The sequence below is a fragment of the Salvelinus namaycush genome, chromosome 6 (genome assembly GCF_016432855.1).
Source record: "Salvelinus namaycush isolate Seneca chromosome 6, SaNama_1.0, whole genome shotgun sequence".
In the NCBI taxonomy this organism is placed as follows: domain Eukaryota; kingdom Metazoa; phylum Chordata; class Actinopteri; order Salmoniformes; family Salmonidae; genus Salvelinus; species Salvelinus namaycush.
In genome coordinates this window covers 16,464,704-16,482,493 of record NC_052312.1, presented here as the reverse complement: position 1 = coordinate 16,482,493, position 17,790 = coordinate 16,464,704, and the positions used below count along the sequence as shown (strand labels likewise).

At 42.5% G+C, this 17,790-nt stretch overlaps 1 protein-coding gene across 1 annotated transcript in view; it reads left to right on the top strand.

Moving 5' to 3' along the window:
* Positions 1-17,790, top strand: part of adgrl3.1 (adhesion G protein-coupled receptor L3.1) — a 211,465-nt gene that overhangs the window by 47,303 nt on the left and 146,372 nt on the right. The window contains exons 3-4 of the mRNA XM_038995240.1: positions 11,418-11,432; positions 16,756-17,556. Of these exons, the coding sequence (XP_038851168.1) occupies positions 11,418-11,432; positions 16,756-17,556 (816 nt within the window). The remainder of the gene's footprint in view (positions 1-11,417; positions 11,433-16,755; positions 17,557-17,790) is intronic.

Below are 17,790 nucleotides of genomic sequence, written 5' to 3'. Positions count from 1 at the left end.
GTTAAAGACAATTATATTTGCTGCCATCCGGCTTTGTGCCTTTGGAGAATGCACAGTATCATGCAGCGTTTCAAATGAAACAAATGTCGCATATCAGATGTTATTTCATTTTGTGGTGCTTTTATCTACGTTTTCTATATACAACAAATCTGAGGTGATTATGCAATGAAAAGGCAGCCTGTCAGAAACTATATATTGGCTAATAAAAAAAAAAGCTCTAATTTCCAGGGTGGTGGTTCTTATCGTAAGATTATCCACCATACAGTACTTGGATAGATTTGAGCCACAACCCATTTGTTCAGTGGTAGCATTGGACTCAACAGTCCACATCAAATAATGGATCTTCTTCCCTGGTGGTGAATTCAGACACCTCCTACAGTAAGCACGCCTCTCTTTTCTCAGAATCAGTGTTTTGTTTTGTATCAAACACTGGTGATTACAACTACCTCCCCTAGCATCACAATTGCAACTCCATGTCAGAATCCATCAATACATTCCTATAACTAGCTCCAGTACTGCAATGCTGACGTGAGCGCTTAAGACACAGAGAAGACATAGAGGGCTAATAGCTAGGATGGCCAAAAGCACTGACTTGTCTGTGATTTTACTTATTGCCAGTTAAATGAGTAACATGTTGGGAAAAGGAGTGGATTTGAGATGAGGCAATTATGGGCAGATAGATGGTATAAGGAGGAATGGGTAGTAAACCAGCCCCCCACACCCAACCCTTCTCCAGAACCATACCCCCTCACCCTTCTCCAGAACCATACCCCCTCACCCTTCTCCAGAACCATACCCCCTCACCCTTCTCCAGAACCATACCCCCTCACCCTTCTCCAGAACCATACCCCCTCACCCTTCTCCAGAACCATACACCCTCACCCTTCTCCAGAACCATACCCCCTCACCCTTCTCCAGAACCATACCCCCTCACCCAACCCCATCTCCAGCCTATCACCAGACAGACTGACTGCGAGACTAATAAGAGGACCAGCCACCCACGGTGTGAATTTTCCTCCAGCCCGAAAAATCTCCACAGTATATACCACTGACAAGTTCTCTCTCTCTTGTTCTCTCTCTCTCTCGTTCTCTTTCTCTCTTGTTCTTTCTCTCTCGTGTTCTTTCGCACCCTCTCTGCCTATATCTCTCTCTTCCTGTGGAAGATGTTTTCATCAGTATTCCGGTGCTGAAAGCAGGCACTTTCAGAATAAGTTACAGCTCCTCTCTCCGTCTTCCATCAGCAGAGGAGAAGGGCTCCATCAGACCCACACCTGCAATAGTAGTGAATGAGACGCCGCAGAGAGCTTCACTCTGACGCCATATGATATTGTTTTTATTAGTTGGTGAATTCAATTCACACCATGAATTGTAATGGCGGTTATTCTGGGAGCTAGCTACACCTGTGTTTGCCTGTGATTTGGGGAGATGCAGACCAATAGTCGGAATAATCAGAGATAAATAGAGATAAAAGAGCTTCCTTTTTCTAGTCGGTCCAAGACGACAAGACGGTGCTGAGTCGAAGGCAATCATGCTGGCGCAGAGCCCATGCGCGTCATGATAATAGAGTCATTTGGGGAAACCAACTCTACTTTTATACCGCTTCTCGTCGGTAAACAACTACTTTCTGATATTGCCACGTTGCCAATGATATAAGCCGTTGTTATGTTCGCATCAGCATGAACTTGTGTTTCTCCAACGCCAGTACACTCACTTACCTCCACTGTGCTTCCCTTGTTTAGACGTGCTCTGCAATGCAGTTTGTGGATTACTACGGCTACCCTTTTGGAATGAGTGATGCGCCCGTCGTCCTGTTGTGATGATGACCTATAACCTTGACTCTCAGGCCCTGTTTGAATACTCTTAAAAACGCCTCGCTCCTTCAACCCTTCCTTGAAATAATCACTGATATAACGTGAATGGGTTGATCAGTGCAAGCGTGTCACCGCATTGCTTTCACCAATCATACGTTGTGTCAAATCAGTGGTTTGCTCAAGGACGGAGGAAGGAAGGATACACTTTAAGAGGATTCAAACCGGGCCCTTGATTCGAATTCTCTCATGTCTCCAGAAAGATTCAGAAAGACTCCGCCCCCGTCAGCCCCGTCCCTCGCTTATCAAATCTTTTGTTCTTTAACGAGCAGGTCCCAACCCAATCTTTTAGCGGTCAACACTGTTTCTCAGTAGCCCTCTGACCCCACTCTTTCATAACTTTAATGAATCCATATAGTCATAACACCTCAGAGTGCTCCTTAGTTCCCCGCAGGGTCATGAAAGAAAACACACCCCCTGTTGAAAAGGCGGCAGTGTCCCTTGTGGAATGTTTGGCCGAACACCAAACTCCCTTTGGAGGAAAAAGAGGGGGTTGCAACCTGGCATCGGCCTTTCCCAACTCCCTACCTCCTCTATGACTAATTAGATGGCGAATGTACTGACCTTGATTTCTGCTGATAAATCCCGATACGAGGTAAAACCAGAGCTTTCCTGTTCTTGCACGCTAATAAATACATTGTAAAAAAAAAAGGCACAATGCACAGCGGGATCTCGCCAGCTCCGAACACGGCTTGTGTGCACAAGCTAAGCCAAGATGTATAATCATGTAATCAAGGCCTTTTTGAGTTGGCTGAAATAAGGTAGTCAGTCCTCAGCTATACGCCGTGGCGCACAGCCACATACTTTTGCCCGACAATAAGCCATTTTTATTTATTTATTTTTGCTTCTAATTATTTCCGCATGGACGAGCAATCAATCGTTAATAAGCAGAAACCGGTTCGGCGGCCTAACCGAATCAAGCAACTGATTATTTTTGGCACAACACTCAGCACCTGCCTGGTGCTGAGACGGCAGATAAAAATGTGAAATCAATGTGGCACGTGGGTGTCGTTTACAGTGCCGCCCCCACAAAATGTGGTGTCATTACGGGCGCCATTACGCCACGGTCACACCTTTAGTAAACAGCACCTGTGTGAACGGACTGTTTGGCTGACCAGACACTTTGTCATAGTCAGCCGGGCTCCCTGAGGCCTGTTGCGAGATTGATTTCAAATCTGATTTGATATGAAAATGATGACATGAAAACGTAAAGTCTTGGCTAAATGCTTAAGAGGAAAATACAAATAGTCTGCGTCAGTGTAACCTGTCATTCACACCGCAAGTAATGGCATCAATATCTAGCCTGTGATGTATAATTGCATATGTATTCGTCTTTATCAGATAAACAGTATATAACTAACTCAGTCAGTCATTTCGTCGTCAGTTGTATATAAGGCATTCACACAGCAGGCACCAGCATTAGCTTACAGACTGACAGGGAGTCTTGTCACCTGAATGACTATCTACCTCTCCTAATGTGTGAAAGGGGGATTGCAGTGCTATCATATCGTTTAGTGACAGCTGACCACCCTGCAACTGGGGAAAGCTTATGATGATGGCTTATGGTCTTACACTGTGTGTGTGTGTGTGTGTGTGTGTGTGTGTGTGTGTGTGTGTGTGTGTGTGTGTGTGTGTGTGTGTGTGTGTGTGTGTGTGTGTGTGTGTGTGTGTGTGTGTGTGTGTGTGTGTGTGTGTGTGTGTGTGTGTGTGCAAATATAAGGGGGAAATAAAATCACTGACTTGTATCTTGAATGTCAGTCATTGGTTTGAACACTGACCTGAAACTGATTATATCCATGGTTTTGACTGGTAGGCTCCCAGATCCATAGTCATTGTGTTTTGTAATTAATTCATCACATTGTTGCTAATTGATTAAAGGGACAATTCCAAATGTTCAACATCAAATTGATCATCTCTAGAACCACGTGAAAATGGCGCGTTTCTGTTTTGTAGTCAAATAGATAGATGCGTTTTTCCGATGACATCATCCAGAGAGACTGATGACGTCATCTGGTGTGCATCATGTGATTTTAACCAACTGTGAGCAGGCGAAGGCTGCTTACTAAGAGGAATACATACTAATACAGTGTTAAATGCACTGACTTCTCACTACAACAAGGATACAGAGTGTAACTTGATTATCATACAGGATACATGGAAAGGCGAGGGAAATTAGTAGACATTAATGCATGTATTTTCCTGCATTGTTCCAGTAGTGGGTCAGTAATTGCACAGGAAGGGTGTGATTACCAATGTGGATAAATGGGGGTGTTAGAGGTGAATCTGGGCATGTGGAAAAATGCTTTCCCCCCACTAATAGCCATGTAATTTATCAGGTCCTCGTTCTGGCCTCTCTTTTGGTTCTTCATGCGCACAAACACAGGCACACGCGTATGCACGCACGCACGCACATACACACACACGCAGATGCAGGCATGAACACACACACACACACATTTTTGAAAGGGGTGCTAAGTTCAAAGAAAAGAGAGACCCGCACACAAGGGATACTTAGTGCCAGGGCTATCACTCTGAATGGAGATTGGCCTCATTGGGGTCTCTCTCTGCGATATCGCCCTGCTAATCCGAGTTCCTACAGTGTGACTGGTGTAATGAAGCTCCCTCTTTCTTCTGTGTTCTCTCACCAAACACTCTTTATCGCCCGACTAAAAGCTTTCTTATTTCCCCTCTGCCTGCTTTCACTTTCCTGCTTCCCTTCTGTAATTTCAAGGTTTCTGGAATCAAGGCATGTTCAGGAAGTGAAATTAAGTTATTTCTGCTCCAATTCCGGTCCATGTTCCTGAAAATGTATTTAATCTTTATTTATTTTTCTTGTGTTATTTTCCCCTCTATCGGTCTGTCTGCTGCCTCTCCCTGGTGTATGACTGGTTGGCTGTGCGCCAAGTCTTTGCACCTGTCTCTCTCTCACACACGCACTTGAAAACACACACACACACACACACTAATGCTCACACACACACACATACACACACTGGCGGCTTCCTGCACTGTCAAGGTTATGAGAGAGCACAGCTACTGCTCCCAGGGAGGGAGAGCAATAGAGGAGAAAAGGAGAGGGAGAGGAGAGGAGGGAGGGAGATGGAGAAATGGGGGACAGAGGAGAAGCGAGACAGGAGGAGAATACAAGAGGTACAGGGGCGGAAGGAGGCAGAGGGACAGGGGCGAAAGGAGGCACAGGAGGCACAGGAGGCAGAGACTTAGACCGAGCAATTGTACCCGTGACCCAACCCCTCCCGCCCCTCAGGGAAAAATAATAGAAATTGTATCCGTGACCCCCCCCTAGGCACATGCTATTCAAAGCCCTCTAATTTGTGTCATTAATTAAGAAGTGGGAGTCTAGTCACTGTGCCCTCCTAGGTTCAGAGAACAGGAAGAAAGGAGGGGAGGAAAGAGGGTGAAATATGACCAAAATGGCCTCCGCTCAGCCATGAATCTCTATTAGCGCCTAATGATACCATTCTGCCACCTCGCTGCTATAATGATGGAATTGTGAAATATTAATTATTTAAATGCAGATCCATACATCTGTCGTTCTCGTGGGCAGTGCTAGCGAGGGCTTAAGAGGGTTACAAGGTCACTAAGGCCTTTAGCATTATGCAGAAGCCATTATTATTTGTGTGATCCCGAAATTCTAACATACACTACCGGTCAACTTTTATAACAGCTACTCATTCAAGGGTTTTTCTTTATTTTTACTATTTTCTACATTGTAGAATAATAGTGAAGACATCTGAATGCATTTCAGCCAATCAGTTGTGTTGTGACAAGGTAATGGGAGGTATACAGAAGATTGCCCTATTTGGTAAAAGACCAAGTCCATATTATGGCAAGAACAGGTCAAATAAGCAAAGAGAGATGACAGACCATCGTTACTTTAAGACATGAAGGTCAGTCAATATGGAACATTTCAAGAACTTTGAAAGTTTCTTCAAGTGCAGTCGCAAAAACCTTCAAGCGCTATGATGGAACTGGCTCTCATGAGGACCGCCACAGGAATGGAAGACCCAGAGTTACCCCTTCTGCAGAGGATAAGAACATTAGAGTTACCAGCCTCAGAAATTGCAGCCCAAAGAAATGCTTCAGAGTTCAAGTAACCGACACATCCCAGCATCAACTGTTCAGAGGAGACTGTGTGAATCAGGCCTTCTTGGTCGAATTACTGCAAAGAAAACATTACCATAGGACTCCAATAATAAGAAGAGACTTGCTTGGGCCAAGAAACACGAGCAATGGACATTAGACCGGTGGAAATTTGTCCTTTTGGTCTGGAGTCCAAATTGGAGATTTTTGGTTCCAACTGCCATGTCTTTGTGCGCCGCGGTGTGGGTGAACGGATGATCTCTGCATGTGTATTTCCCACCGTAAAGCATGGAGGAGATGGTGTTGGGGTGCTTTGCTGGTGACACTATCTGTGATTTATTTAGGACACTTAACCAGCATGACTACCACAGCATTCTGCAGCAATACACCATCCCATCTGGTTTGGGCTTAGTGGGACTATCATTTTCAACAGAACAATGGCCCAACACACCTCCAGGCTGTGTAAGGGCTATTTTTACCAAGAAGGATAGTGATGGAGTGCTGCATCAGATAACCTGGCCTCCACAATCCCCGACCTCAACCAAATTGAGATGGTTTGGGATGAGTCGGACCGCAGATTGAAGGAAAAGCAGCCAACAAGTGCTCAGCATATGTGAGAACTCCTTCAAGACTGTTGTAAAAGCATTCCAGGTGAAGCTGGTTGCGAGAATGCCAAGCTGTCATCAAGGCAAACGGTGGCTATTTGAAGAATCTCAAATATAAAATATATTTAGATTTTTTTTTTTACACTTTTTGTTATTTCATAGTTTTGATGTCTTCACTATTATTCTACAATGTAGAAAATAGTAAAAATAAAGAAAAACCCTTGAATGAGTAGTGTGTGTATTAAATACCTATTGATTATTATTATCATTTATTCATTTTTTTGTGACACTTTTTGGGGGATTTTGAAAAGCATGTTACAAATAAATTGTGTTATTATTATTTAGGACGGAGGGGGGCATGACTCAACATTAAATGAATATGCGGTGTTCATTTGCAGTGTCATGTAGCGTTATGATTGTCCATATTGATGGAAATCACTAAATGCCTCTACATAAAAAGCGACATTCTCTTTTAAGATATCAACGTCATTTTCCTAATAAGAATGCATAGGGTGTCCAAGCGGCTTATTTGATTTGATAGGGCAGCTTGACCAATTAGATTCACTTGAGACCATGTGCCCTTTTGACGGCTCTGCGTTTTGCATGGTGAATTACTTGGTGTTGAAATACTATCTGCTGCCAACACATGGCAGTGCAGTTACAGCTGTGTTGAATATTAGACATCATAGTCGGTGGTAGATGATGATCTTACACACTAGAATGAAACGAAAGGTATCGGCACCTTTTGTCACCATCTTCTCCATCACAGCCATCAACACATGACACTACGTCTACCATGTATATTTACAGGAATAACAACTAGGAATCTATTTCTGGGATAATTGTATACGACCTCTGCTTCAGCAGATAGCAGGAAAGACCTTGCTGTTTGTGCCCTTGGCCAAATATGAAAATAGACAATGAATATATCTACTCTAGTGCAGCAGAGGCTGTGTTTGGCCTGGAAGCCATTTTACATTCACTCCACTGTGCCGGAAGGTCATCCGTTGTATCGCTGAAGTCTTCTGCTCCTGTTCTACGTCGAAGCTGTTGTCGATCCAACGCTAGTAGGGTTCATAAGGGTTAGTCCTCTTCTTGACCAAGATAAATGTACTGCTAAAAGTTGTTGAAGTGGCATTTCTGTATGATACTCTCTCTGAACTGTCTATATGCATTGCTATCCATGGCATATCAGTCTGATTTGGAGAGGATATATCCATAAACCATTCTGCTTTGAGAAGATCACTTGGCTGTGCCAGTCCACTTAGTACACTCTGTTTTACATTGTCTTCGGTTTCTTTCCCTCTGCACTTATCTTGGAGAGTGGAAGGGAGAGCGGGAGGAAGAGAGAGTGGAGTGCATTTTAATGACTCGATGACAACCATGACCGAAATCGTATTAAGGTCACAATGGGGTAGGCGCCTTTTTTTCTACCAATGGGGTAGGCGCCTTTTTTTCTCCCGTCTCTCCATATTCCCTCCTTCCTTCCATTATTTTATCTTAGTGCCACTGATCTTAGATATTCCGGCTACGTCGCTAGTATCCCAACCCCGCCGCCGCTAGATAAATAATCTCAAACAGCCCGAGAGATTTCATGTTTGACCTTGGGGACTTACACAGAAGATTCCGTCCTGACGAGCGATGACAGGAAACATGGGTAACGTGTATCCACGGACGCGGCTGCGTGTTGCGACGAGGATCCCCGGCGCGTCCCGCTGCTACTTGGTCGTCCGTCGCTTCGCCATCACGCCATCTCTTAAAGCGCTAACGGGTTTTGTTATAGACCGTGACCCTACCTCGCAACCGCTAGCGATCACTCAAACAAATACAGTAACACCCTGCCTTTATGTTGTGTGGTAGCTAATGGTCTGGTGGAAGATTAGTTTAATGTGAGAGGTTAACATTGTCTGTTTACCTAGATTCAGTTCGTAATGTTGTTAAATAATGCTTGTTTGAGATCAACTACATTGCTGTCAGACTGCACAGAATCACAGATCTGGAAATCACCTTGCACCCCAAACTACTCATTGTTGATGGAGATTCTCCGTTGAGCATGCTGGAACATCTGGGGAAACAAGCCCTCAATAATCAAGATGAGTTCTCGCCTTTGCTCCGACTGATTCCCTCAAACACGCTGTGTTTGTGTTCTGTGTGCTTGTCCATTCCCAGTTTCAAGCTGTGGTCATCATTGATATACTGTAGCTGAAATATGGCTGAATTGATCATTCCTAACGCTTTGTGAAGATCAAGTCCAAACAACAAGGGATCAGAATATATTGAGTTGCAATATCAACGGTGCGTGGTCAGGCACAGTATGAGTCTTTTTGAAAACATAATTAAATCTTATCTCTTTCTCTCTCATTCTCCCCCACTCTCTTCCCCTTTTGTTCTTGTCCTTCAATGTATCTCTGTGCCTTTCTCTTTTCCTCAATATCCAGTTTTGACTCACTTTCTTTCTCTTTCTGTGCTTTGCTCTCATACTCTCCTTCCCTCTCTCTGTTTTTTTCCCTTCTGGCTCTCTCTGTGCCTCACTCATCTCCTCCTCTTTCTTACTCTCCCCTTTCATTTCCCTCTCTCTGTGCACTGCCCCCCTCTCTCTTCCACCCAGTTTTGAGGAGGAACTGCCCTGCTAACTGGGGTTAATTTGGTTTTATTAGATTTAGGGGAGGGGAGCAGTCCCATGGGGGCAGATGCCTGTCCTGCCGTTAACCCCACCAGGGAACCAGCCCCTTATAGACTAGAACCTTATGGAGTATTTATTTTTGTTTATTTATTTAACCTTTATTTAACTAGGCTAGTCAGTTAAGAACAAATTATTATTTACAGTGACGGCCTACCAAAAGGCAAAAGGCCTCCTGCGGGGATGGGGGCTGGGATTAAAAATAAATGAAATAAAAAATATAGGACAAAACACACATCACGACAAGAGACACCACAACACTACATAAAGAAAGACTTAAGACAACAACATAGCATGGCAGCAACACATGAAAACACAGCATGGTAGCAACACAACATAGCAGCAGCACAACATGGTAGCAACACAAAACAGGGTACAAAAATTGTTGGGCACAGACAACAGCACAAAGGGCAAGAAGGTAGAGACAAGAATACATCACGCAAAGCAGCCACAACTGTCAGTAATAGTATTCATGATTGAGTCTTTGAATAAAGAGATTGAGATAAAACTGTCCAGTTTGAGTGTTTTGTTGCAGCTCGTTCCAGTCGCTAGCTGCAGCGAACTGAAAAGACAAGTGACCCAGGGATGTGTGTGCTTTGGGGACCTTTAGCGGATTGTGACTGGCAGAACGGGTGTTGTATGTGGAGGATGAGGACTGCAGTAGATATCTCAGATAGGGGGGAGTGAGGCCTGAGAGGGTGTAGGGTGAAGTTGCCCCTTTACTTTATTACTTTTATTTTTACAGGAACGGTGCACGTTAATCAACATTTTGGAAAATGTCGGTTTTAGCCAGCCGGCTAATTTTCGACCGCATTCCCTGGACAGGTTATTAGACTCACTAATGGTTAAGATTAGAATTGGGGGAGGGGAAGCTGATCCAAGATCTAGTGGAAACTTTGAAGCACAGACCACAGGGACTAACAGCAAATACATGTCTAGATAATCATGTAGTTTTTAAGTGCAACAATTGCTGCAATCATTTTGCTACATACAGTATCTATATTACATTTAGACTTGCTTGCAAGTCTTAGACCAGCAAACAAGCCCTTCTATACCAGCATACACTGACTAGAGGCATCTACAACAATGATTACTGAATAAAGTTCAAATTCAAACCGTACAGTAATATTACACTTAGTCTCACTGGACAGTCTTTGACACACATGGCTGGCGAACAGGGCTACATGCCACTGTACGTTAAAGTCCCGCCACTCCTCACCAGAAGACCATACAATCAGTGTATACAATGAGGAGGTTGAATAGCAGCACGAATCCATACGTAACACAAGTGAATCATACAAAAACATAGACACTGTTGGTCTGGCTTCCCTAGCATAGATAGGCACAGGTTTGCTGTCGTTATCAATCAAGTTTATTTTATATAGCCCTTCGTACATCAGCTAATATCTCGAAGTGCTGTACAGAAACCCAGCCTAAAACCCCAAACAGCAAGCAATGCAGGTGTAGAAGCACGGTTATGATTGATTCAACAATTACTCGTGATGGTTGTCGACAGTTTCGCATCTGCAAAGGGAATTTGCAATATGAACAAATGATTACATTTGCGTCCCTTCTCTCCTGCTAGCACTATAATGGAGGTGGCCATATGCTATTAATTGTTATAGTCTTATCAACCCACAGGTGATAAATCACCAGTTATCAATTTAAAGAAAATGTGTTTTTTTTCTTCCAATTTGCACATGATGCACTCGTGTTCCCTCTCGTGTGACTCCTGAACGAGCGTTCAGCCAGTCTGAAGGAGTCTATATGGAATGCAACCGTATGTTCTGCCGTTTTTAATGAACGCCTCTGGAGTTGACTTCTGGACAAGTCATTTAGCGTTTCTTTTTTCTCTCTCCCTCCCGCCAACTTGGAGTTCTCATCACTTCAAAGCCCTGTTCACGCGTCTAAAGATATTACTTAATCTCTCTTTTCCCCCACAGGCTGTGTGTGACGAGCGACACACTTCCTTCCCAGAGCTTTGTCATTGAATGTTTGGTCACAACTACTCTGCTACTAACCAACCTCATGATCCACTGTGCTATTGTTCCAATGTGTTTGACCTGCTGAGGTAAACTTGACTCTTTTGCAAATTATCGCATCATTAATCTATTCTGTATCTCTCTCTCTCTCTCTTCTTTTCTCTCCTCATGCCTAAAATAGAAGTGGAACAAAAAGGTAACTAAATGCCCACTCCTTTATTTCACCTAGAGTTCACTGGGATTCATGCTTTGCTTGGTGATGGGTGTTGCCATAGCAGCTTTTCTCTTGTGTCATCCATCTGCTTTTTAATGACCTTCTCATGTCTGCTAATTTAATGTGTCTACTGGTAGTGATAACCATGTCTGTAATGTTCTTTCTCATAAAAAAGGTGGGGTCCAACATCAAGTAATTTCGTTGGTGATGGAAATTGTGGTCTCCATTTTTTTATTTTTTATGTAAAAGGCGCTAGTGTCAATCAATCTAGACTAAAACACTGCCAACACTTGTCAGGAAACTTGTAGAATACAGAACCGGTGATGAAATTCTATGAAGTTAATGCAAAGCAAAGATTATTTCAATAGTTCAGATACAAGTCACATTTTAATGTTTAGAATTGTTCGGATAGTATTTTGACAATATCATTGCATTTACAGTGTCAAAATGTCCCTTAACATAGTAAAACGGATGACTATCGTTCTACCGTAATACACTTCGCATGCACCCCACTCCATATCTTTCATTCAGTATCTTTATATATCCAGAACATTCTATTTCCGATGTAATTGAAAGTTATTCTGTTCATGTTACTCAGCAGCAGCATATTAAAAACCAGATGTGTGGACGCCAATCAATAGCCTCGCTCAATAAACTGTCAGAATTTCAGATTATAGGCCTAACATGATGATGATGTAACCTTCAGTGACTCCCAGTCAATATGGCAGAATGTACTTGACTTGATTTCTCAAGGGCCAGGGCCAAAACATAAAAACAACAATATATTAACATATGGGTGTACCCATATGTTAATATATTATGGATTTGACATGCTACCATACATGATAGGATAGTCTACTACTGCACCTGAGTCCGAGACCCAGTTTTGTGGAAGTAGTTGTTGTTTATATGTTTTGGCCCTGGCCCTTGAGAAATCAAGTCATGTTTAAGTTCAGGGGCACCGATAGAACAAATATCAACATTTTGACACTAGCATAAAATGTCTGGCTAAAATGTTATGTTGAGCCATAACCTTTTCACAACCTGGTCTCAGAGCATTTCATATTAGTATGTATACTACCAGTCAAAAGTTTTAGAACACCTACTCATTCAAGGGTTTTTCTTTATTTTTACTGTTTTCTACATTGTAGAACAGTAATATCCGAACAATTCATGTCAAAGCCAAGAGTGTGCAAAGCTGTCATCAAGGCAAAGGGTGGCTACTTTGAAGAATCTCAAATAAAAAATATATTTAGATTTGTTTAGCACTTTTTTTTGGTTACTACATGATTCCATATGTGTTAATTCATAGTTTTGATGTCTTCACTATTATTCTACAATGTAGAAAATAGTAAAAATAAAGAAAAACATTAGAATGAGTAGGTGTTTTAAAACTTTTGACTGGTAGAGTACGTAAATCCGAGACACTCAATTTAGTATGATATGTTATATGTGGTATGGTTACATAAGACCAATGGTTACTTAAGGCAAAAACTATTGTCAAAAATGAAAGCAGGTTGGTTGCGAGTTCAAATCTCATCACGGACAATTTTAGCTAATTAGCAACCGTTCAACTACTTACTACTTTATATCTGTTTTAAAACAACTTAGCATGTTAGCTAACCCTTCACCTAACCATAACACTTTTAACTAACTCTTCCCCTAACCATAACCCCTTTAATAACTAACTCTTCCACTAACCGTAAACTTAACCCTTTAACCAAACTCCAAAACGTAACCCTAACCCCTAGCTTAGCTAACGTTAGCGTTAGCTAATGCCACAGATGTCTCAAGTTGAGGGAGCGTGCAATTGGCATGCTGACTGCAGGAATGTCCACCAGAGCTGTTGCCAGAAAATGTAATGTTAATATCTCTACCATAAGCTGCCTCCAACATCGTTTTAGAGAATTTGGCAGTACGTCCAACCGGACTCACAAACGCAGACCACATGTAACCATGCCAGCCCAGGACCTCCACATCTGGCTCTCAAGTGTTTGGGCCTATGCCCTCCCAAGCCCACCCATGTCTGCACCCCTGCCCAGTCATGTAAAATCCATATACTAGGCCCTAATGAATTTATTTCAATTGACTGATTTCCTTATATGAACTGTAACTCAGTAAAATCTTTGAAATTGTTGCATGTTGCGTTTATATTTTTGTTCAGTATACATATAGCATCATATAGGCTTCATAAGATCTCTGTGGTTTCAACTGCTGTCTACCAGCTATGCTATGTACTCCCCTAGTCTAACCACTGAATCAGTCATTTGCAGTTCACAGTAGAGTTCCCTCTAAATAGCTAGATGATGCAAATGTAGGTAATTGAAGCAAAGAGGAGCATATCTGACCAATGAACGCTTGTTATTATCACCAATATTATTGTTAAGTCATGTTTTCTCTCGCCGCCACTTGTTAATTCCTTGTTTCCTTTCTAATAACCTTCACTGTCACTTACCTCCTTGTCTGGGGTGTTGGGATCCATTTCTAACGGCCTCTTCAAAGCTCCACGTACATTCCAAATGACATCCTCCTCCCTATATAGTGCATTACTTTCAACCAGAGCTTAAATTTGGATCAGTGTGTGATATGGGACGCAGCCAGCCCGGTTTCTGTCCTGTCAGTAGAGGAATACCGACCGGGCACATTAGATTTCAAAAGCCTTCTTAAACCGTAGAGACCCTCTTAGCATTTTTGTGCTTGTCTAGATGCGTGCCAAGGGAGGCGTGCTGTCGACGGCTGGAATCACCATATATTATTCACATGCAAGTAGATAACATGTATAATCTTAAGAGGTTACAGAGGAGTAAGGCTTGTTTTTCTTCTCCGAGCACACTGCTTTCACCTCCGCCCAAATCCTCGGGAAGAACCTGTCACCGACTGTGTCCTCTTCCTCGCCCGTCAGAATCATAGAAGCTTTCGCATACGTTCTGTTTTTGTTAGTTTGTGTACTGCACCCTGAATCTTAGGCTAACACTTCCACCCAAGTTAGTTATCTTAATTCTTTGTTGCTTTCGTCTAGCGCTTGACGCCAGCGCTGCTCTTAGAATCAGTATCACATGCTATGGTCAAATCACTCTTTTTAAAAGTATAGACCTATTTCAAACCTTATCTCTACTTTTATCTGTGTTATTGTTGCATTTTAAATGGAATAATATTATATATGTTATCATATAAATGGTATTAGAGTGTTTTCGAGAGCATAAGTACATCTACAACACTCGGAAAAAATATAAATTCAAGAGGCACTGTCATTGCTCCCCTTTAGATAAAGCTGTGTTTTGTTGTAGTCCCAATACATGACGTGCTCCGTGTATTACATTCGTATGAGTAGGATTTAAATTCAAATGTAATCTTTTTATCAAGATGGCCAACTTGAAATTTACTCAGTCGGAGGTCCAGGATTAATCGATCTTGAAACAGAATCACCTTCGGCAAGGGATGCACACTATCGACTCATATGCTGCATCGCTTCATAAGATTTGAGTACAAACCAGTTAGGGTATAATTAGTTTAGAACGCAGATGCATTTTAAATCATAATGTCACAGACCGAAGATATCTCCAGCGTCCGAAGTAATGAAACAAATATTCTCATGTATTAATATTGATAGTCATTGTTGTGTTCCCGGGCCCCAGCTGCCAATAAGTATGCTTGCACTATTTATCAAAATCTTTTAATGTTTTTTTTTTTGTATTAGACGTCCATATTAATGTTATTCCTTAACCACTGATAGCTCGGAGGAGATGGGATGGATGCAATAAGTGGATGGAATGTATTGCTTTTTGTATTACATTGATTTTGGCACTGATTACATGCCTTTTGTAATTATGTGGATAGCTGGTGTAATGAGAAATCATTGCCCTATGTGTGTGTATGTACATGTGTCTGTGTATGTTGCGAAATTATATCAGCCTCGAACGTTGTTTTTTATGTATTTAATCAACATTGACAGCTACAGTGAGCTCCAAGTATTGGGATAGTGACAAAATGTTGTTTTGGCTCTGGACTTTGGCTCTGATTTTTTAAATTATAAAATGACTATGAGGTTAAAGTGCAGCTTTAATTTGAGGATTTTACAGCACTTTTTTTTACATAAGCACCCCCATTTTAGGGGACTAAAGGCATTGGGAAAAATTAACTTGTGTATTAAAGTTGTAATTGGTCCCATAGCATGCATGACTACATCAAGCTTGTTGGATGCATTTTCTGTTTTGGTTGTGTTTCAGATCATTTTGTGCCCAATAGAAATGAATGGTAAATAATGTAGTGTCATTTTGTTGTCACTTTGTATTTGTCACGTTGTGAATAAGAATAGAATATGTTTCTACACACGTCTACATTAATGTGGATGCTACCATGAGTGAGGATAATCCTGAATGAATCGTGAATTTTAATCAGTGGCATAAGTATCATTCACGATTCATTCATATCCGTAACCATGGTTGCATCCACATTAATGTAGTAGTGTTTAGAAAACAGTCTTATTTACAATACAAGTGACTCCAAAATGACACAATACATTATTTAGCATTTGTTTCTAATGGGCACAAAATGATATGAAACGCAACCAAAACAAACAGCAAATGCATACAACAAGTTTGTAGAGTCACACGCTTGATGTAATTATTGCGTACTAGGAATATGGAACCAAATACTAAACTTTTGACTAATAAATAAGTAAATTTGTCCCAAGACTTTTGGTCCCCTAAAATGAAGGGACTATGTACAAGAATTGCTGTAATGGTTCACCCGATATGGATGAACATGCCCTCAAATGTTATTTTATTTAAAAAATATATATATTTAACCTTAATTTAACTAGGCAAGTCAGTTAAAATAAGAACAAATTCTTATTTACAATGACGGCCTAGGAACAGTGGGTTAACTGCCTTGTTCAGGCGCTGAACGAAAGGGATTCGATCTAGCAAACTTTCGATTACTGGCCCAAAGCTCTAACCACTAGGCTACCTGCCGCTGACAGTCTGCACTTTAACCTAATAGTCATTGTATCATCTCAAATCCAAAGTGCTGGAGTACAGAGCCAAAACCGACAACAAATGTGTCACTGTCCCAATACTTTTGGAGCTCACTGTATTTTCCCTGTTCTATTTGTTATTGAACATTCATAAAGCAATACAAGGTGTTAAAGCTAACGCATTGTAAACTTCGTTAATGTCTTGATCATTTAAATCAAGGTGAAAGCAATGATTTCCTTCTTTGTCCTAGTTGCAGTAGTCCAATACTGATGTCCCATTCATGCCAAAGTAACTTTCTGCATTGTCTTTCCTCCATTTTGGCTCCTCAGTATTCCTGTGCCCCGGCTTGCTGCGAGGGGTGTACCAGAGCGAACACCTCTTTGAGTCAGACCACCAATCCGGTGCCTGGTGTAAAGACCCCCTCCAGGCCTCTGACAAGATCTACTACATGCCCTGGACGCCATACCGCACGGACACGCTGACCGAGTACTCCTCCAAAGAGGACTTCATCGCCGGGCGACCCACGACCACATACAAACTACCGCACCGTGTCGACGGCACAGGCTTCGTAGTGTACGACGGCGCACTGTTCTTCAACAAGGAGCGCACGCGCAACATCGTCAAGTTTGACCTGCGCACGCGCATCAAGAGCGGTGAGGCCATCATCGCCAACGCCAACTACCACGACACGTCACCGTACCGCTGGGGCGGCAAGTCGGACATCGATCTCGCCGTAGACGAGAACGGCCTGTGGGTCATCTACGCCACGGAGCAAAACAACGGGCGCATCGTCATCAGCCAGCTCAACCCCTACACCCTCCGCGTGGAAGGAACCTGGGACACCGCCTACGACAAGCGCTCGGCCTCCAACTCCTTCATGATCTGCGGGATTCTCTACGTGGTGAAGTCGGTCTACGAAGACGACGACAACGAGGCGACCGGGAACAAGATTGACTATATCTACAACACGGAGCTGAGTAAAGATGGCTTCCTGGACATCCCCTTCCCCAACTCGTACCAGTACATCGCCGCCGTGGATTACAACCCGCGGGACAACCTGCTGTACGTGTGGAACAATTACCACGTGGTCAAGTACTCGCTGGACTTTGGTGCCTTGGACGGTAGACCAGGTAGGCCCACATATTCTTATTTTTTCGCTCTTCTGTTTCATGTCTTTCACTAGCTTGTTGGTAATTCAGAGAGATGTTGGTATCTTTGGTAGACGTTAATAGTGCTTGCAGTCGTTTTGATGGCAGGAGAAGAGAAAGGGAGGTTGTTGAGGCTACTGTGTGTGGATAGAAGACATATGGTTTGGTAATATTTTCTCCAAGGTCTTTACTCGAAGTGAGTGAAACACTGTTCAA